The sequence below is a fragment of the Apium graveolens genome, chromosome 5 (assembly GCF_009905375.1).
Source record: "Apium graveolens cultivar Ventura chromosome 5, ASM990537v1, whole genome shotgun sequence".
Classification (NCBI taxonomy): domain Eukaryota; kingdom Viridiplantae; phylum Streptophyta; class Magnoliopsida; order Apiales; family Apiaceae; genus Apium; species Apium graveolens.
In genome coordinates, this window is record NC_133651.1 from 143289300 (window position 1) to 143309724 (window position 20425).

Consider the following 20425-nt stretch of genomic DNA (forward strand, 5'->3'; position numbering starts at 1 on the left):
ATTTAGATGGAAGCGAAACTACCTGTCAGAAAGATCAGATCAGACAATGGAATAGAGTTCAAGAATGCATTTCTAAATGAATTTTGTACAGAGAAAGGTATTTCGAGACAATACTCAGCCACAAGAACTCCATAAAAAATGGAGTAGTTAAAAGGAAGAACCGAACCTTGGTTGAAGCAGCAAAGACTATGCTAAGTGAATCAAGACTTCGTACCTACTTCTAGGCTGAAGCTGTCAACACAGTGTGTTATACTCAAAATCGTACCCTGATTAATAAAGATCATGACAAGACTCCTTATGAGATTATGGCTGGCAAGAAACCAACACTGAAATACTTTCATGTGTTTGGGGCTAAATGTTTTGTGCTGAAAGAAGGAAATGAGCATCCGGGAAAGTTTGATGCTAAGGCAGAAGAAGGCATATTTCTTGGCTACTCTCTGGAATCTAAAGCTTACAGGGTTTATATGAAAACTGATCAGAAGGTGATTGAAAGCCTTTGTTATTCCTAAACAATTTAAACAAGAATTATAAAAGGGGGTTAAATGGAATTCTGGCTCCTTTTCGGATTTCAAGAACAGTTCTTCTATAAATAAATAACTGTGTTTGATTTAGCAATAGTGCGAAATGAAAGTTAATTAGAAATCAAAACACAAAGCATTTAAATACAAGTATTTAAAAAATTCTGGTGGATTGAACTTTTCCACCAGAGATATATATCAAGTAGAAAACTCTGTGTTACAAAATATACACAGTTGCTTACAAGTAGAGCAATAAGAACAGAGAAATTCTTTACATATTTTGCCTTATCTATTTCTCTTGTAAAATTCTTACTAACTTGGTTAAAATTCAACTTGCTACCCTTGGTTTATATATCACCAAGTTACATGATAAAAATACAAGATAATAGGACAAACTATATCTAGTCTAATTACATGCTGCTACACTTCTCTTTCCAGCATCTTTGAATATCTTCTGTTTAGCATGGAAATGGAAATGCTTCTTTTGTTCTCTAAAACCTGAATTAGGCTGCCACATTCCATTTGCATACAATCAACACATGTGACTGTTAAGTCACTATCAACTGCTTTTTTGAATCTGATCATCCGTTGAAACTTTGGTTGATCATCCGTTGAAACTCAGATTGATAAGTCGTTGAGACTCAGATTGATCATCCGTTGAGACTTATGTTGATCATCCGTTGAAACTATGTGAATCATCCGTTGAGACTGTCTTCTTGCCATTTGAGTCCATTTCATTTATACAAGATTACAAGGCATCTAATATTTACAATTAACCATCTTATCTTGCATATAAATCTAGTAGTCAACATGACTTAAACATTCTTCAACATCTAGATCACTAAGCCATTTAAGTATGCAGAAATGTGCTACAAATTTTATTGTACATAAGCTACTCTTTTAATGGATGTTGAATTGATCATCCGTTGAAAGCTACAATTTCACTTAAATAGAATCTACTAAGTGTTTTGTTCAAGTTATCATCAAGTACACAATATATTCCTAACAGCCTTAATGTAACGTTCGATGATTCCAAGTTAGATGTAGAAGTACCTGAGATTTCTAGTGCTATACCTACAAAAAATGGCAATGCTAAACCTGAATCAAGTGGTGGTAATGGTGGAAACAATGATTATGACAATCATACAGGAACCCCTTCAAGAACTACTACTCATAGATCAGAATCATCAAGTCATGGTGGCAGCAACTCAGGGGGAGCAGGAAGAGGATCTACAGTTCACACTCAACATCATGCTGAACAAGGGGAAATATCAAGATCTTATCTGCCTCGATAAAGACTCTGGAACAGAGACCATCCCTTTGAACTGATCATTAGTGATCCTGACACGCGAGTGAGAACTAGACATGCCACATAGAATGAATGTCACTTTTCAGGGTTTCTCTCAGAAATGGAACCTAAGAAAGTGAATGAGGCACTTGGAGATCCTGACTGGGTTATTGCTATGAAAGAGGAACTCAATCAATTTGAGAGGCAGAAGGTGTGGAAGCTGGTACCCCGACCAAAGGACAAGTCAATGATAGACATTAAGTGGGTATTCAGAAACAAGTCATATGAAGATGGCATCGTGATGAGAAACAAGGCCAGTCTGGTATCTAAAGGTTACTCTCAAGAAGAGGGTATAGATTATGATGAAACTTATGCACCAGTAGCTAGACTTGAGGCAATCAAGAAGTTTCTGGCATTCGCAGCAAATTCAGATTTCAAAGTTTATCAAATGGATGTGAAGAGTACATTCTTGAATGGGGAGCTAGAATAGGAATTGTATTTGGAACAACCTCTAGGCTTTGAAGACCCAAATATGGATGACTTTGTATACTTTTTATTCAAAGCTCTCTATGGTCTCAAGCAAGCTCCAAGGACATGGTATGACACTCTCTCAGAGTTTTTACTTGAAATTGATTTTACTAGAGGTGTTATAGATAAAACTATGTTTCATAAAATGCATAAATCCGATATGATATTAGTTCAAGTATATATTGATGACATTATATTTGGCTCTACTAATTATGATCTTTGCAAGAGATTTTCTAAGCTAATGCAGAGTTAAAATGAATGGTGAAGAGGAATTTTAGAGAGAAGCTCTCCCTTCTCTCTAGCAGTGTGTTTTATTGCTGTAATAACCCCAAAAATTTTGGACTTTTTGTAATCCTTATGAATAGTGATTTTGCTGATTAAGGAAATTTTTCATGCCACACTATGTAGGAGTTCTTTTATTGATATTCTGAGATCTTATTAGTACTCCACAAAGTATATGAGTGTATGTAAAGATCGTCAGAATCCAAATTCGAACACTTTGATTTTTCCCGAAAATCTGCCAGATACCGAAAGAATTGAGTATAAGGTAACATGATTAAAAGGATTTAAATTCAAGAATTATAAGAGAGGATCATAAAAGGAATATAAAATATTGAGAAAGGTTTAGGGGAACCCAAGTAATAAGATCCCAGATATGATCCCTCAAACGACGAACGAGAATGAAAGTTAAGCGAGCCGTATAACAGATAAGCGGTCATTAGCCAAGTAATTAAGGTTTAATCAAAGAGGTTAGTGGATGATGATGTCATCACACCACAACAAGAAGACATGTGTTAAAAGATGACACAATCATGATGACATAAGCATGACAAGTAGATTTGTTTTGTTGGATGATTATTGGCCAAGTAAAATTTACCATTATAAATTCTAAAAAGTAGCCAAGACAAAAAGGGGAAGCAACCAACAAAAATCATAACATAAAAAAGAAGTTGACTTTGGCTTTTCATGAACAAAGCTCTCGGCCCTTTTGATATTCAAGGAAGAAAATTTTGCAACTTCAAGCTTCACTCCATAATCAAATCCAAGGTAATTATGTAAGCTTCCCTATGATTAGATAAGTATATCTTAGGAGTTTAAGATTCTAATTCCTTACAAATCTCTTCCAATAAATCAAGGAAGGAGATGGTGAATAGTAATTTCTTGAAACTAATTTTTGTGTTCTTGACTTCTTTGAAAGATCAAGCTTGTAGGAGGTTAGATCAAGGATCCTTAAGGCCTTCTAGCTACTTATCACTCACCAAGGAAGGTAAAACCCCATACCCTAGCTTTACTATGAGTATTTAAGGGTGGTTTTGATTGATATAGTGTATGAGAAACATGATTCTTGTTTGTTTAAAGTTTGGTTAGATTTGTAGTGATTTTGAGTTATGAATCTTGGTTATTGGTTAATGAACCTTAAGTATAGTCAGTAGCTCTTGTTTGTGATTGAATGAGTTGGAAAATCTTGAGGTTATGGACTAATGTAGTAAGGTTTAGATGAAGTTTGGTTGTATTGATGGTTATGAGTTGGTTTGTGGTTGATTGGAGTAGTATAAACATTGGTAATCGCGTAAACATAGCCATCGTAATGCCCATTTTCATTCAACTACTTGTTCTTAGTGTTTAGGACAGAAATCTCACTGAACAATCTGTAACATTGCCATGTATAGCTAGATCATGTCGTAAGATTTGTTTTGGTATGTGGTTCGCTTAGATCCGATGTACGGTTTAGGAGAAACGACCGTTTTAAGTAACGGCATTTTGTGAGCGAACCATTACCCCTCGCTTTACTTTGAAACCTTGATTAAGGTCCTTAAACGACTAATTGGAGTACGAAACAATTATGTAAGATTAATTGGTCAGTTGGTAGAGTATTAGTGAAAGATTGGCCTTAAAATTCATAACGATTAATTTATTAAAATTAGTGGAGCCGAGTGTACGCGAGCGGTTAACGCAAATCGTTAAGCGTATAAGCGACCATAAGCGACCGTTAGGGTATAAGTGAGTTTTTACTAGTTTCTTAAGCGACCATGGTCTCGTTCTGGATTATGTTGTTGTTCATAGGTTAACGGACCCACTCTAAGCTTAAGTCTAGCCCGGAACGCTCAGGCAAGTTTTCTACCTGTTATATTGTTGTTGTGATGTAAATATATTGATACATTATCTTGAGATAAGTGCATGACTGTTATTAGCAAACCTTGTGATATATTGGATCATGTTGATATGGTATATATATGCATGTTGTGAAATCTTGATATTCTATTATCAATTCAAATGCTTATAAACTGCATAATACCTATGCTAGAGATAAGCAGTAGTTGCGTATACCCTGAGTATAGGGACCCGAAGGTGAACATTTTTCTAAACCGGGAGTCGATGTTCCCGAGTATAATATATATATATAGTTTTCTATAACTAGTAATCAAATAAGGTATATTTGATAGTTTTGAATAATAATCAAACATATTTTCGATTATTCAAATAAAGATCGTACTTTCGTATGAGTATATCTTTTGTTATTTATTATTCGTTACGAGTATGAGTTTTTAAAACTTCTACTTCAATTATTTTTATAAAGATTATCCTTTATGGGAATATTATTTAAATAATTCAGATATTTTCTAACATATCGTGAATGATCGGCAAGATATCAGGTTTCTGCCAAAGTTTCTTATTTCCAAAATTCTTGGGAATGATAACTCTGCTTATACTTCCATAGCAGAAGAGTGTATGAAATGTATATATATAGGTGTATATATATATATCGGGACTAATGAACTATCTCGTAACTTCATTCTTTTAAATGATATTTCAAAGATTGAATCTATTCAAGTCTTATCTTGTAGTCTCGTCTATTTGATGAACTTTGGAAACTGATTATAGCTTGAATGGTGGTAGTTCGAGTAGTATTCGGAAAAGATATAAGTATATTAGAGTATCTCCTAACTTCATCTTTTCAACTTATATCTAGTTAATGATTATCTTATGGACGACAAAGATTTTCAGAAAAACGTTGAGACAAGGTTAGATATATGAGATCACCTTGCAACGATATTTTATACGGTTATAAACTGGAACTCTGTGTATATTATACATGTCAGAGGATTTCAAAGATTTTAAGAAGTATATATATATACTGAATATTCTGCGACTTCGTCGCATTAAGATATCATACTTGGTTAATTTCTTCTTGACCAAGACTTTCATGAGTACTATGAGAATGCTCATATATTGTTAATTATTATACATATTATTTCGGTGGGCTTGTTGCTCACCCTTGCCTTTTTCTTTCATCACACAACAATAGATAGACAAGATGAACAGGACCAAGCTCCCAATTCGCAAGCGGATAAGAAACATTTTACAGTTTCCAGTAGGCGTTGATGTCGCTGTAGCTGAGGTAGGAACTACCAATAGGCCAGGTTTTCAACTGTTGATGTACCAGACTTATGTATATTATGAATTGTAATAATGGCAAGGAATATGTAAATTTATTCAGAAACCCCTTTTGAGGTGTAATGACTTATAATTGTGGACTAAAATGACTTGTGTTATTTTGGTATTCATCTCTGAGACTATAACTTGTGGTGTGTGTGTATATTGTGGGGTTACAGTACGCAGTAATTGGTTGTTTATTTAGATTAAGTGTTGTTAAGGAAAATGGAACTCGTGATAACCCAGTTCCCTGACCCCGGATTTGGGGGTGTTACAACTGCCCAACGGTTTCACAACTTACTTTAACTCTATTAACCAGATCTATTATCCGTTGGTCCATTATTTTGTACTTTATTTCCATTTCTGTCTCCCGCCTCTACTTTCCATTTCTCCCGCCCACAACTTATTTCCATTTTTGCTCATCTTCTTCTAAACCCACCATTATCAACCTGCAATAGATTCCTTTGCAAGCTTTTATCTTCTTGATTTCTGCTCTACATTCTACTTGCACGGTACGGTAGTGTTCCTCTTGTCAAGACGAACACTTCTATCTTTCAGTTTCTTCACTTCCTCACTTTATGGGTTTAAGAAACTTTGAAAACTCACGTATCATGGATTCCGATGAAATGTCTCAACTCATTGGACATAATTATGTTGTTCTACCACCTGTCTCTCAACCTTTGCCTGCACTTGAAGCTTTGGATTTTGAGAATGAATTTGCTCACATTTAACAAGCAGATGTTATGTTTGATGCACCACTGTCTCCTGATGTTGCACAGAGATTGAATGAAGGTCTTCAACTCATTATTGATGGAGGTTCTACCCACCATGAAACGGGTCCGATTCAGGGTCCAGAGCACTCTCACAGTCACGCTGTTGATAACGTGTGTACAATCCGCTCTCCTAACTCAATTATGAGTCATGCTCAAATTAAGGTTTTCTCACAAGGTATGTCTAGAGATTTGCTTCCTGCTTCTCTAGAGTCTCTACAAGACCATCTACAAGTTAATAATGGAGTCTTAACTTTAGTCCCTAATGATACTAATGTTGAGGCTACTGAAACTGTGATTCCTAATGCCACTATTGTTGGTATCAAATATTGTTACAAAAAATGTTCCAAGTACTAGCACACAGAATTGTGATAATGTTCGCATCATGTTTAATGAGAATGGGTCTGCCACTTTGAAGCCACCCCCTAATTTTCTCAAAAATGCTAAAAAGTCTTGGGATTCTAGCTTGATTGGTCATTTTATTGGGGGGAGTTTTGATTTCAAGTTTGTTCGTGAGCAAGGTTTCAAGATGTGGAAAAACAAAGTGTTGAATAAAAAAATTTATAGCTCTAAGGGGTACTTCACCTTCAAATTCACAACTATGGAAGAGAAGGATAAAATACTCAGATTGCATTATATTCAAATGGGAGGCAAAACCTTGTACTTGGTGCCTTGGATGGAGGGAAACCAATGTAAGAGAAATGTTATTCATACGGTGCCTTGTTGGATTAAACTGGTAGATGTTCCACACTCCTATTGGTATCGTGAAGGTCTGAGTTTTATTACTAAAGCAGTGGGGGTGCCACTCAAATTTGATGATAATACCTCTAGATTTGAACTAATGAACTTTGCACAGGTTCAGGTTTAGTTATCGTATGCTGCTTCGTGACCTGATTTTGTTTGGGTTCCTGTGTTAGGTCATGAAGGAAAGGAAGAACTTGTTAAAGTGTTAGTCATATACTCACAGCTACCTTTCTCATGTAGTTTGTGCAAAGCTTTTGGCCATTTTCAATCTCATTGTGCTAATAACCCTGATACTATGAGGCCTGCGCCTCGAGCCAGAAATAGATCTGGGGCTGGGACACAGCCTCACACAAATGGGTCACAAATGGATTCTCCATCTAATAGAGTCACAATTGATCCCCAGACTGATGCGCGGTGCGCAGAGACTGCTCAACTTGTGGGTGACAAAGGTTTTGAGACACCTTTTGTTGATGATATTAATCCCACAATCATTGGTGAATTTGCAGGGTGTGATGTGGTTCTTGATGATGACCAACACAGAGATGATATTCATATTAATGAGCTCAAACAAGTTAATAATGACCTTGAGGATGATTTGGAGAACATTGATGCAATGCCCACTGTGCAGGCTCCTCCCCTTGACACAATTGAGCATGAAGCCCAGGATGAAGATATTGAGGCCTTGCCAAGGTCTATTGAGCATATTGCAGAAGGATAAATTGTTGAGCATTCCACCTCTAGAAGGAAGATAACCAGAAGTAAAAGCACAACTACTACTGTTGAGGAGACACCTGTGCATAAGGAGGTGGCCATTGGGCTTGGTGTTTCAACACCTAAACCTAACATCCCTAAACCACACTCTAAAGCTATTACTGATGATGATGGCTTCACATTGGTTGTAAACAGGAAAAGCCCCAAGCTGGGGGGAAATCAGCTATTCTTCGCAGACTTAAATGAGGTTCTCCTCATGGAATGTACGTGGGCTAAATAATAGCCCCCACCAGAATGAGTTGATTAAGTTTATTTCAGATAATCATTTAGATTTTATAGGTGTGTTAGAAACCAAAGTCAAGTTACATAATACAGTTTGTATTTTAAAAAAGATTAATAGAGCTTGGAAGTGGTTGTTTAATTATGACTACCATTATAATGGTCGTGTTTGGGTTGGCTAGAACCCAGATGTTTGGGACATTACTCTGCACTCTAGCTCAGCTCAACATATTACTTGTAATGCACATTTTATTGAGAAAGATATTTGTTTTTTAGTGACTGTTGTTTATGCTTTCAATGATGGTGTGGATAGACATGCTCTTTGGTCTCATTTAAGCTCTCTCGGCTCTTGTTTCATGCCTTGGTGTGTCTTGGGGGATTTTAACTATATTTTGTCTTTAAATGAGGTTTCTGGAGGTAGAGAGCATTGGACCCTGGAGATGCAGTCTTTTAAAGATTGTGTTGTGAAGTTGGCCTTAGGCACGTGCGTACAGTAGGGGATCTTTTTACTTGGTATAACAAGAGGCCTAATGACCCTATTCACAAATGTTTAGATCGAATGTTAACCAATGGTCTTTGGTTTTCTCAATTCACAGAAGGGAATGCTTTCATTAAACATAGAGGGATTATGGATCACAATCCTATTTTGTTTCATGATCCTATGCAGATTAAAAAATTTGGTAAACCTTTTCATTTTTTAACTATATTCTTGAGCTGCCAATTTTCTGTCAACCGTTCAGAGTGCTTGGCAGGTTGACTTATTTGGTGATCCTATGGTTGTGCTTGCTAGAAAGATTAAACTTACCAAGAATGCTCTTAAGAAGCTCAACAAAAATCATGGTGATATCAATGATAATGTGACTTCTGCTAGAGCTTCTCTCCGAGAGGTTTTGGTTTTTCACAAGGATTGTTATTTGCTCGCTCTTGAGAAATCTCTCTCTGATAAGTTGGCTCAATGTCTTCTTCAACAAGAGCACTTCTTACTTCAAAATGCTAGAGTCAAATGGATGCATAAGGGGGATGGGAATAGCAGCTTCTTCTTTAATCAATGCAAGAAAAATTGGAATTTTAGTAAAGTTTTAGCTCTTGAGGATTCAATGGGCTTGGTGCATGGTCAAGCTAATTGTGCTACTGTTGCAGTTAACTATTTTACGGAGTTCTTGGGGAAGGCCTCTCCTTGTGTTGATGCTAATCTCTCGAGCATTCACTGCCCCACCATCATAGAAGCTCCATCTTGTCAATTAGAGGCTCCAGTCACGAATGATCTTATTCATTCCACTTTAAAGAAGATGAAGAAGAACAAGGCATCGGGCCCAGATGGTCTGAACGTTGAGTTCTTCTTGGAAACTTGGCATATCACGGGGCCTTCTTTTTGTGAAGTTGTGCATGCTTTCTTTGAGACTAGTACTATGCACTCTTTGCATAATTCTACCTTCATTGCTTTGATACCTAAGATTCAAACTCCTACACAAATGATACACTTTCCTCCTATATCCCTTTGCACTATATTTTATAAGTGCGTCTCCAAGATCCTTGCTTCTCGTTTGAAGACAGTTCTCCCCTCTCTTATTGATGTTGCTCAGAGTGCTTTCATACTTGGTAGAGTTATCTCAGATAATTTTCTCTTGGCTCAAGAACTTTTTAGAGGTTATGACAGGGTAACAGGTGCTCTGCGGTGTGCACTCAAAATTGACTTACACAAGGCCTTTGATTCGTTGCAATGGAATTTTGTTCTTGCCTCTTTAGATAATATGGGGTTCAATTCCACTTTCATTTCCTGGATCAAAGCATGCATATGCACTCCTAAATTCTCTATGAAACTTTATGGTATTGTGCATGGTTATTTTGCTGGTGCTCAAGGCATTCATCAAGGTGACCCCATGTCACCTTATTTGTTCACTTTATATATGAATGTGCTATCTTGTTTACTGAAACCCAAGCCCCCTAACTTTAAATACCATTTCAAATGTAAACATATGGACATCACTCATTTGTTTTTTGCGGATGATGTTTTGTTTTTTGCTCTTGCTAATGTCGATTCAGTCAAGCATATCATCGATAACATTGCTCTCTTCTCTTCGATGAATGGCCTTACCCCAAGCATACATAAAAGCTCTAGTTTTATTTGTAATGCCTCTGCAGATTTTTTGCTTTGGTTTGATACTACTTATGGTATTCCTCGAGGTTCCATGCCAGTTAAATTTCTTGGAGTGCCTCTCATCTCTGCTCAATTGTGCATTAATGACTGCATTCCTCTCATTGACAAGCTTTCTGCTAGGATCAATTCTTGGACTTCTCTGTTACTTTCTTTTGCTGGTAGAGTTCGTCTTATTAAATCTGTTCTAACTGCTATTCAGGCTTACTGGTGCAACCACTTCATGCTTCCTGCTGCTATGCATGCTCATATCCAATCTCTGTTAACTCGTTTTCTTTGGAGAGGAAACATCAATCAAAAAGGTGGTGCCAAGATAGCTTGGACAACAGTTTGCCTGCCAAAGGAGGAAGGGGGCCTTGGAGTTAAAAAACATGATTTATTGGAATCGTGCTCAAATATTGGGGCATTCACTCAAGATTATCACTAAACACAATAATTTATGGTCTAACTGGGTTCATGCAACTCTGCTTCGCAATAAACACTTCTAGACCATGCATATTCCTACTGATTCATCTTGGATATGGAAGAAGATTCTCAAATCTCGCACTACTGCTCTTCAGTTCATTACCTATGCTATTGGGAATGGGTGCTCAACCTCTTTATGGTTTGACCCCTGGTGGGAAGGCATCTGTTTGGCCTCCACTTTGTCTTCTCCAATCATTCATCAATGTGGGTTAACTAGTACTGCAATGGTTAGTGTTTTGCTTCATTCTAGTACTTGGGTTTTTCCTAGGCCCAAATCAAGGCATCATCATGTCGACTCTCTTGTACTCTGTTAGCTTGATCGATTTAATTTTCCGGAGGTGTATCTTGATAGAGAAGACAAGATTCTTTGGGCAGGTGTTGATGCAACTAAGGTCAAAAACTGGGATATTTGGAACTCTCTTAGGAACAGGAGCATGAGTTATCTTGGGCTCCTGCAGTTCGGAACAAACTTGTGATTTATCGATATGCGCATCATCAATGGGTGGCTTGTCATGGACGTCTCCCTACTCTTGCTCGTCTAGCTCGCTTTGGCATTACTAGCACTCAACTGTGTTACTTGTGCATTGGAGGTACTGAAACAGATAATCATATTCTTAGGCATTGTCCTTATAGTGCTTATGTGCTTAGGAAGATTTCTCACGTTTTGAAGGTGCATATTTTTGGTGACTCTTGGCTTCACTGTTTGGAGTTGGCTCTTCAGATTTCTGATATGCCTCTGTGACCTCTCTCTTTATGCTGCTTACAGGTCTTTTGTTATCACATCTGGAGGGAACAAAATGCTCGAGCTCATGATAAAGATTGCTTTGGTCCACAACAGCTTTTTGATGGGATTATGGTTGAATTTAAAGCTAGATTATCAGGATCTCTATGGTTTACTAAGATAGTTGTAGTGGGCCTGACTTGATTTTTTGATTGCTTTCTATCTCCAATATGCTTGTAGATTGGTTATAGATAGTCCCCCTCTATGTCTTGCCATAGAGCTTGGGTTAATCCTTTGTTTTTTCATTTCTTTATATATACATACTTAGAAAAAAAAGTATGAAATGAGCATGATGGGAGAGTTGAACTACTTTCTTGGATTAGAAGTGAGTCAAAGGAAAGATGGTATATTCATCTGTCAATCCAAGTACATCAGAGAACTTCTCAAGAAGTATAATCTGGAAGATTAAACTCAGCCAAAGACCCCAATGCCAACATCCACTAAGCTTGATCAGGATAAAACTGGTAAGAAAGTTGACATCACAAGCTACAGAGGTATGATAGGCTCATTACTATATCTTACAGCAAGTAGGCCAGATATTATATTTGTAACATGCTTATGTGCTAGATTTCAAGCCGACCCTAAAGAGTTCCATCTTATAGTTGTTAAGAGGATATTTAGGTATCTTAAGGGGACTTCAAATCTTCGCATTTAGTACCCTAAAGGTACAGGTTTTAACCTAGTTGGCTATACAAATTCAGATTTTGCAGGTTGTAAGATTGACTGTAAAAGTACTTTAGGAAGCTGTCAGTTTCTTGGAAGAAGGTTGGTATCTTGGCACAGCAAGAAGCAGCACTTAGTATCCACATCAACTGTTGAAGCTGAATAGATAGCTGCTAGAAGTTGTTGTGCTCAAATCTTGTGGATGAGGAACCAACTCCGGGACTATGTCAAAGATTCTAATATTCTGCGATAATACTAGTGCCATATCAATCTCCAAGAATCTAGTTCAGCACTCAAGGACAAAGCATATTGATATCATGTATCACTTTATCAGAGAGCATATCACCAGTGGCACTGTGGAATTACATTTTGTACCCACAGAGGATCAAATTGCAGACATCTTCACAAAACCACTTGATGAAAACACTTTCTCTAAGTTGGTTAGTGAACTTGGGATGTTAAATCTTTCTAATTAATAAATTAGAAGTCAGTAACTGCAATTTGCCTTAAATAAATTCACTTGTTATTCAATTTCAATATTTTAAGGACATGTGAATTTATGTGCCACTATTTATTTCTCGTAGTTCAAATATTTGTGTGCTTGAATCTAATTGATAAATATTTTAGCACACTTATATTTTTGAATTGTTTGAAAATAATTTAATCAAAATTGGTTAAGTTTTGAGTAAAATGTGGTAGCATAATTTTGATTTGAATTAATTGAGACTTTATCAATTCAATGATAAAAGTTTTAATTTTAATAATCAAAATTGTGATTTATTAATTTTAATGGACTTTAAATTATTTAATATTTAAAGAGGTTCATTAAAGTTAATTTGAAACAAGCAGCATAATTTATTTCATAAAGATATAATTATTATCAAATTAATGATAATAATTATTTAATTATTATTAAAATTGTGTATTATCAATGTAATGAATTTTAAATAAATCCATATTTAAAGAATTCATATAGTTGATATTTTATTTTGCAGCACAATATTTGTTTTAAATTTATTAATCTTTTTCTTTTCTGAAAAGAAGAATTTTAATAAATTGCTTAACATGATTATTTGTGACAACAAAAATTTTGTTGCTTGAGTTGGTTGATGGTGTGTTTTGTTCCAACTTGTAACATGCGACCTAATCTATCCCTATAGTCGCAAGTTATAAGTTTCAACTCAAAATTCTACTAACTCCCAACATGCGACCTTTTGTCCTTGTAGTTACAGGTTATATCAATCTCAGAAATCTATCTCCTAAACTGCGACCTACATGTACCATGTGGTCGCAAGTTAGCACTTATATTTACACTGAGTTCCTAACATGCGACCTATGAGTCCCTGTAGTCGCAGGTTGGTACTTGCACATTATTTTTGATTGATTTTTTGTGTGTATATAAATATCAACAGACTTTTATTTTCATTCCTTTATATACATACATTCCTTATAATCGTAGATAGAACAAGTGCCATTTTTTTATTAATAGTATACCCAAAACTCTACCAAATTGTATACAGATATGAGATTCTTGTAGCCCAGGATTTGTCCTTTCTGTAGAGTGTAATTTTCACCGGTTAAATAGAGAGATCTCGAACTATGGGTTCTAAAAACTAAGGCCCTGTTTGGTTACTACAAATATTTGGTTATATGGCTTATTTGCACTCTAGGGTTATAATTGAAATATTGCTCTTTAATAATTTCTGTGTTCGATATTAGTTAATTATTTTAATTTTGGTGCACGATTAATTTTTTTTATGATCAAAATTTTATTCTCATTTTTTTAATGGCTAATAATATTAAGACTAAAAACAAATTTTGTCTCGGTTATAAAACATAATCTAGCTCAATTAGGTGATTTTGAGAAATGGATTTGTTTTCTAAACGAGCACTCAATTGTGCACTATGATTTACTTACTAATGTCAAATTGAATGTTGAGCTCCACAGTTACATTCACAGTACAACTGAAGACACATCAGATGATGAAAGGTTTCTCCAGATTGTTCGAAATGGCAAGCTCACAGAAGCTCCGAAAGACATGGTTCTCAGTGACAACATGGAACAATCTCCAGAATTATCCTCAAAATTGGTGGTTACCAGGATAAGAACGACTCCTTATGCTAACAACAACCTCATTCATGTGACGGACTTCATGCAAGAATACTTTGACTCCATTACTCAAGAACATGTCTCTGAGTCTGAAGATGTTTAAGAACCTGATAATCAAGATCCTGAATCTGTGAATGAGGATGATGCAGAAGCAGAAGCTGAACATGAAGCAGATCCTCAGCCTAACCCTGATGCTTAAGATGTTGACCAAGGACCTGATAATGATGAACAGTCAGAAGATGTTCCTCAACCTGAAACTATTGAACATCAAGATGAAGCTGAGCCCACTCAATCAGAGACAAATGTTTACAGGCCGGACTTTACAGGTATGAATGAATCTTCTATGAGTACTACTTTTGATGATTTAATTGGTATAGATTCATTTCACCTTGGTGACTTTCACACACAACTTTCCATAGAGCAAATTGTTACAGGAGGCGGTGAATTTATTTTCCCTTAAATTCATAACCATCCTCTAGAGTGAATAAACATATCTCAACGTCTCTTAGCCCAATCCCTGGAGTATAAGGATCTAATGAGTCTAGAGGGAGAAACTACACATTGTAGTAAATAAGGAAGGTATTATGAGTGAACCCACAGCTCTGTCTCCAAAGAAGCAAAGCAGTACCCCCACTGAGACAACTATTACCTCCCATGTATTTTCCCAAAAGGATACAATGGCTGAAAAGGCACATAAATAGTTACTAGATCCATCTTCTCAACAAGGTGGGTCTATTGAAATTCGCTCATCGGCCACGGCATCCTGTATTGAGTCAAACACTCTCTCCAATATTCAAGCTCTTGAAGTTTTAAATGAGTCGATCAGAAGAGAGTTATTTGGTGATGATGTATTGACGGTAACAGGGCATTCAACCATATTAAGGATAGAATATCCTGTTCAAGGTCCTTCAATGGATCAACTGCCTTCACAGGTGTTAGGATAGAGTGATGTAATCGTTGCCACATCTAGCACGGCACTTACCTCCCAAGGACTAATAAACCTGGATGCATATGTGGATAGGGGATCCAACATAGATACAGATCGGCAACCCATTGGCGATGAACCAGATTCAACTGGTGAGCCTATAGGGAAAGTATCTTCACCGACATTAGAGGAAGCTGAAGAACAGATGCAAAATATGACGGCCTCAGTGATCCTCCCAGAGATTCCAACTCTGGACCAGTCATCTCATGATGACATATAACTTGTCTTGAACAAGGATCGGGAATCGCAAACTCCCATTGCACCACTGCTGACCTCCTTAAGGATGGCTCCACTATTTTTTGCAGGTACATCTTCTGGATCTCGGAGCTACGAGCGGAGTGTATCCGTGAAGGTGAGTGACACACAAATCCCTAAACTGAGTGACAGAGTGTTGAGTGATATAATGCGAGAAGCCCTTGAGATACCTACCTCCCAAACTATACCTATAGACATGTCACAATATGTAACAAAATCTAACCTTGAAGAGTTAGCATTCAAAGATAGCTATCTTAAAGAACAACTGGCTTTCAAGGATCAATATCTCAAGGATGAACTGTCTATCAGGGATCACCAGATTGTACGTCTTTTTGAACAACTTGAACTTCAACAAGTATCATTTGCTAGTTTACGGGAATTCATGGAGCAATTTATCTCTCAATCAGGAAAGGGAAAGGCAATTGCCAATATTGAGCCAAAGATCTCAGTTAGCAAGCAAGCGCCAATCCCTGTCTCCTCTGGAATAGCTCTTTCCAGTACTGGGCCAAAGACCTCAGTCAGTAAGCAAGTGTCTGTTTCAGAACCATCTACTCAAGAGATCCCTATTTTGATCTTGCCTACTCAATCAACCCTAGCTCCTAAAGGATAACACAACTGAGGGGAGAAAAGGGTAGAGCAAGAAAATGTAGTTGTTGTTATGGATTTAATTCAGGATGCTTTTCAAGCAGCTAACTCTGGATATGATGAGTTTGGAGATGAGCTACAAGAAGAAAAGGAAGAAGAAGAGGAGAGGATTGATGAAAGGGTGTTACTAAAGTTAAGACATACTGCTGAGAAGAGTTCTACAACTCAAGGGGGAGAAATCTACATCAAATCAAGATCATCTGAGCAAAGTCATTACAACTCAGAGGAATCTTTTATCGGAGATATATGCTCCAAAGCCCCTATTCTCTGAGTATGAGCTGGAGGAAGGAGAGATAGATGAAAGTGATGTTCCTAAGGGGTGTGAACCCATATTTGAAGAAGTGATGACGGAAGAGAGAAAGATTATATCTGAGGACGAGGAATTTTGAAGATGAATATGCCTTCTCGGATGACTGTTTGTTTAATGGATTACCGGAGAAATTTAACTGATCTTATGAAGAAATTCAAGGAGAGATTGAAAGATCAAGAGCTAGAGTGCAAAGAGCTATACATAGAAGGGAAGTAATAGAAATAAGAGAGTCATATCTTCGGGCTAATAGAAGAGGAAAGGAATGAAGGGATGAAATAAAAATAAAAATTGACAAATCTAAAAACTATCATAAGTTAGACCCTGGAAACAGGAATCTTCTAAACACTGTGGAGAAGTACAGAGAGGATTATCCCAATATTCATGAGTTCTATGATCAGTTCAATAGGATAATCACTGGTACCACTGTGAATATTTTAAAGAATGGATGAAAAATCACTGTTAATCACATTGATGGACTACAAATGAAGATCTTCACAAGTGTCTTGAAGAAACCAAACATTTTTGAACTGTTTTTCCTTGCATCAAAGATTTCATGGTTGAAATCGAATGAAAATGAATACTTCAGAGACAAGCTTCGAAAGATGATGATGGATGTGTCTCCTCGAGCATTCTTTTATCCAATCGTGATTAAGGTATTTGCAGATGGAAGAATGCAGAACATCACCATGTCTGATCAACATATAAGATCCATTCATTTCTACAACTAACTTTCCTGGAAAGTCAACTCAGGAGCAAAAGAGCACAATTGGAAGCACCAGGAGTTAAATGATCAGAAGTAGACTTTAGAGCTGCTGAAGTTCTATATGCTTACAGGCTCAATGACATGATGATCAGGGATTCAGAGAAGGACATAAAGAAGGTGAAAAGTGCTTATCATGAGATGGTGTTTATAAATAGAGAGGCTGAATTTAATCTTCTAAAAGATAGTGAACCTATCATTAGCACTGATAGTGAAGGGGATCTAATATTTAAGATTAATAAGTCAAAGATTAAGATCAAGGATTTCAGAACAAACGAATCAGAATCAATACAACAAGATTTGATGGATGTAAAAATTTCCGCATGTAAAAAAAACAAGGTTTCTTTGATTCCCATCATACAGATACTTGATGAGATGGTGGAAGAAGAATCGATCAACAACACTAAGAGAGTACGAGGACATCGTAAAAGGATAACAGTCTTCGTAATGGGAAAAAGATCTACTATGTTGTTTGAACTTATTCCTAAGTGCTCTAAGATCAGATATCTCCAATTGATGCTTAATGAAGTGAAAAATCCACCTCCTATTAATGCACTTGAAATAAAAGCTCATGATTTGGTCCAAGCTAGATTGAATGACCTTTTGAATAGAAGTAAAGGATCATCTCTTCCAGAGTCAACAAAATTAACAGATTCTAGAAAGAAAGCTACCAAGAGAAAGTCTGTTCAGACTCAATCCACTCAATAAGGAGAAGGTAGTCAAGGCAAGAAGCTCAAGAAGACAAAAACAAAGAAGACATAGATAATTTGTTCAGACTAGAGGAACACTTCTTTGTAATGTGTAATTTAAGAAATCTGGAAGTGTATATGTAATCCAGAATGGATTTAATATCATTATCTGTTTTGAGATTGTACTTTTTCTTATTGTCAGTTGAGTTATCCTTAGGAATTTGCTTGTTGAACTCTGATAATCAAATAGGGGGATATTGTAAAGCATAATGTAACGTAATATATAATCGAGGAATTATAACTCAACATGAGACATAAACGGATAAATAATATTAAACTGTGAAGCACATGAAACCTTAAGATGAAGATTGGATAAATACAAAGAATCAAAAAATGGAATTAATGCTCTAAGTTCATAACCAAGTCATGGGAAGAAGTTCATTAATATGTTCAGGCCTCCATGAAGAATAAGATGTCAAAGGACTTTCAGTGTCAATAAAATGATTTAATTTAAAGTATTGAAGATCAGGGGTTCAGTGATTGAAGCAATGAATAATCAACCAAGATGTATCAGCTTAGTATTTCAAAGGAAATTGAATTAAATCAATATATATCAGTTGTTTGTGAACCAAACCAGTGCACCAAGCATCAACATGTTTGAAAAGAATTAATTCAGTTAAACAGAAGAAATGTTTTTTGATACAACTATTGGAGACATGAGAGAAATTATTCTAAGTCGGGAAATACTCCTTGTGGTCGCAGGTTGCAAGGGTCGCAGGTTAGAAGATATAATAAATGGTTAAGGCAGATCTGTAGACTGTGGTCGCAGGTTGCAAGATAGGAAAATCTTTCAAGGCAATCCTTATGCCTTGTGGTCGCAGGTTGAAGTGGTCGCATGTTACAAGAATGCTAAAAACATCTAAGGCAAATAATATTCCCTGTGGTCGTAGGTTGCATATCCTAAGAAAATGTTCTAAGGAAAAATATGTTCCTAGTGGTTGCAGGTTACAGTCTTTACTGTGGTCACAGGTAGCAAATCCCAAGAAAATGTTATAAGGAAAAATGTTTAGCAAAACTTCTAAGTCAATGTAGCATTTCTCGTGGTCGTAATTTAAGAATAAACAACACTCTCCTTGGTCGCCAATTAGTATTTGGTGATTATTCCGTGAACACAAATTGCAGCAAATTCAAAGGATTTTGTGTGGATATATTTATGCCACATTTACGATTGAATTTGAAGACTACAAAACAACAAAATGAATTGATATTCATTTTGTTATCTTCTTCAGCAAACAGAAAGTGTTTATGAGAGCTCCATTAAAGACCATATTTATTATAGATTGTTAACACAAAGTTGTGCTGCTGAATTTATTGTAGCTAATCAATTCATTGATTAGATTGTAGCAACCTCAAGGTTTATATTAATAAAAACAATATATTCCTCGAATTGTTTTGTGTCTATTTTGATTCCGTACTTATAACGAAGAGATTGAAATGAATCGAAAAAGATTGTAGGTATCGTATTCAACCCGCTTTCTACGATACTTTGGGACTAATAATTTGTATCAGAGCTTGTTGATTGACATACAAATCAAGATCCGTAGAAAGAAACAAGTTCTTGACTTTCTTTGGTAACAGAGCTTTTCCCTGTTATTTCTTCAAGAGAGCTTCATACTTCGCTTCCGATTCCAGATCAGCTTTATCCTTCTTCACTTTCTTTGGCTTCCTACACTCAGTAGCAAAGTGACCCAACTCATCACAGTTGAAGCACCTTATCTTTGATCTGTCAACAGATCCAGTCTTGTAGCCACCGTTTCCAGCTGAGTTATACTGAGCTTTTTGTTTATAATTGTTGATGTTGGAAGACTGTCCCTTATTCTTGAAAAATCTTGGCTTTTTGACTCTAATGTTAGAAAATTTTCTAGCCAGGTATGCCATAGATTGGTCCATCTTATCTAGCTCATCAAGGTTGTAGTACTCATCTTCCTCTAGCTACAAAACAACTTATTTTGGGGGTCCTTTGTTCTTTTGCTCCACAGTTTGAATGACTGGAGTTTGTTCATCTTCACTTTCTTCACTGTCATTGACAACCAAGACACCGGATCCATCAATTACATGTGCTTGGTTTGACCTTAAGGACTTTATTTGTAACATTTCAAGTTCATGTATCTTCAAGATTTCATATAGCACCTCCAATGTCATTTTGCTCAAGTTCCTTCCTTCTCGTATGACTGATATCTTCTGTTCAAGGTGGTCAGGAAGAGATAGTGATAGAGTATATTTATATATATATTTTATATCATTTTGTCCTTATATTTATTATGTTTTACATTG

General features: G+C 36.3%; 1 protein-coding gene across 1 annotated transcript; it reads left to right on the forward strand.

Moving 5' to 3' along the window:
- The first annotated feature begins 6924 nt into the window (after positions 1-6924).
- LOC141660414 (uncharacterized) lies at positions 6925-10855 on the forward strand. The gene is made up of 6 exons (XM_074467399.1): positions 6925-7309; positions 7457-7973; positions 8025-8257; positions 8550-8757; positions 8941-8953; positions 9014-10855. Exons 1-6 carry the CDS (start codon positions 6925-6927, stop codon positions 10853-10855), a joined length of 3198 nt encoding a protein of 1065 aa, XP_074323500.1.
- Positions 10856-20425: the final 9570 nt, after the last annotated feature.

Coding starts and splice junctions, on each gene's coding strand:
- LOC141660414 (XM_074467399.1), top strand. CDS start 6,925: ATGTTTAATGAGAATGGGTCTGCCACTTTGAAGCCACCCCCTAATTTT. Junction 7,310..7,456: donor CTCCTATTGGTATCGTGAAG/GTCTGAGTTTTA, acceptor TTCCTGTGTTAG/GTCATGAAGGAAAGGAAGAA. Junction 7,974..8,024: donor GATATTGAGGCCTTGCCAAG/GTCTATTGAGCA, acceptor TTCCACCTCTAG/AAGGAAGATAACCAGAAGTA.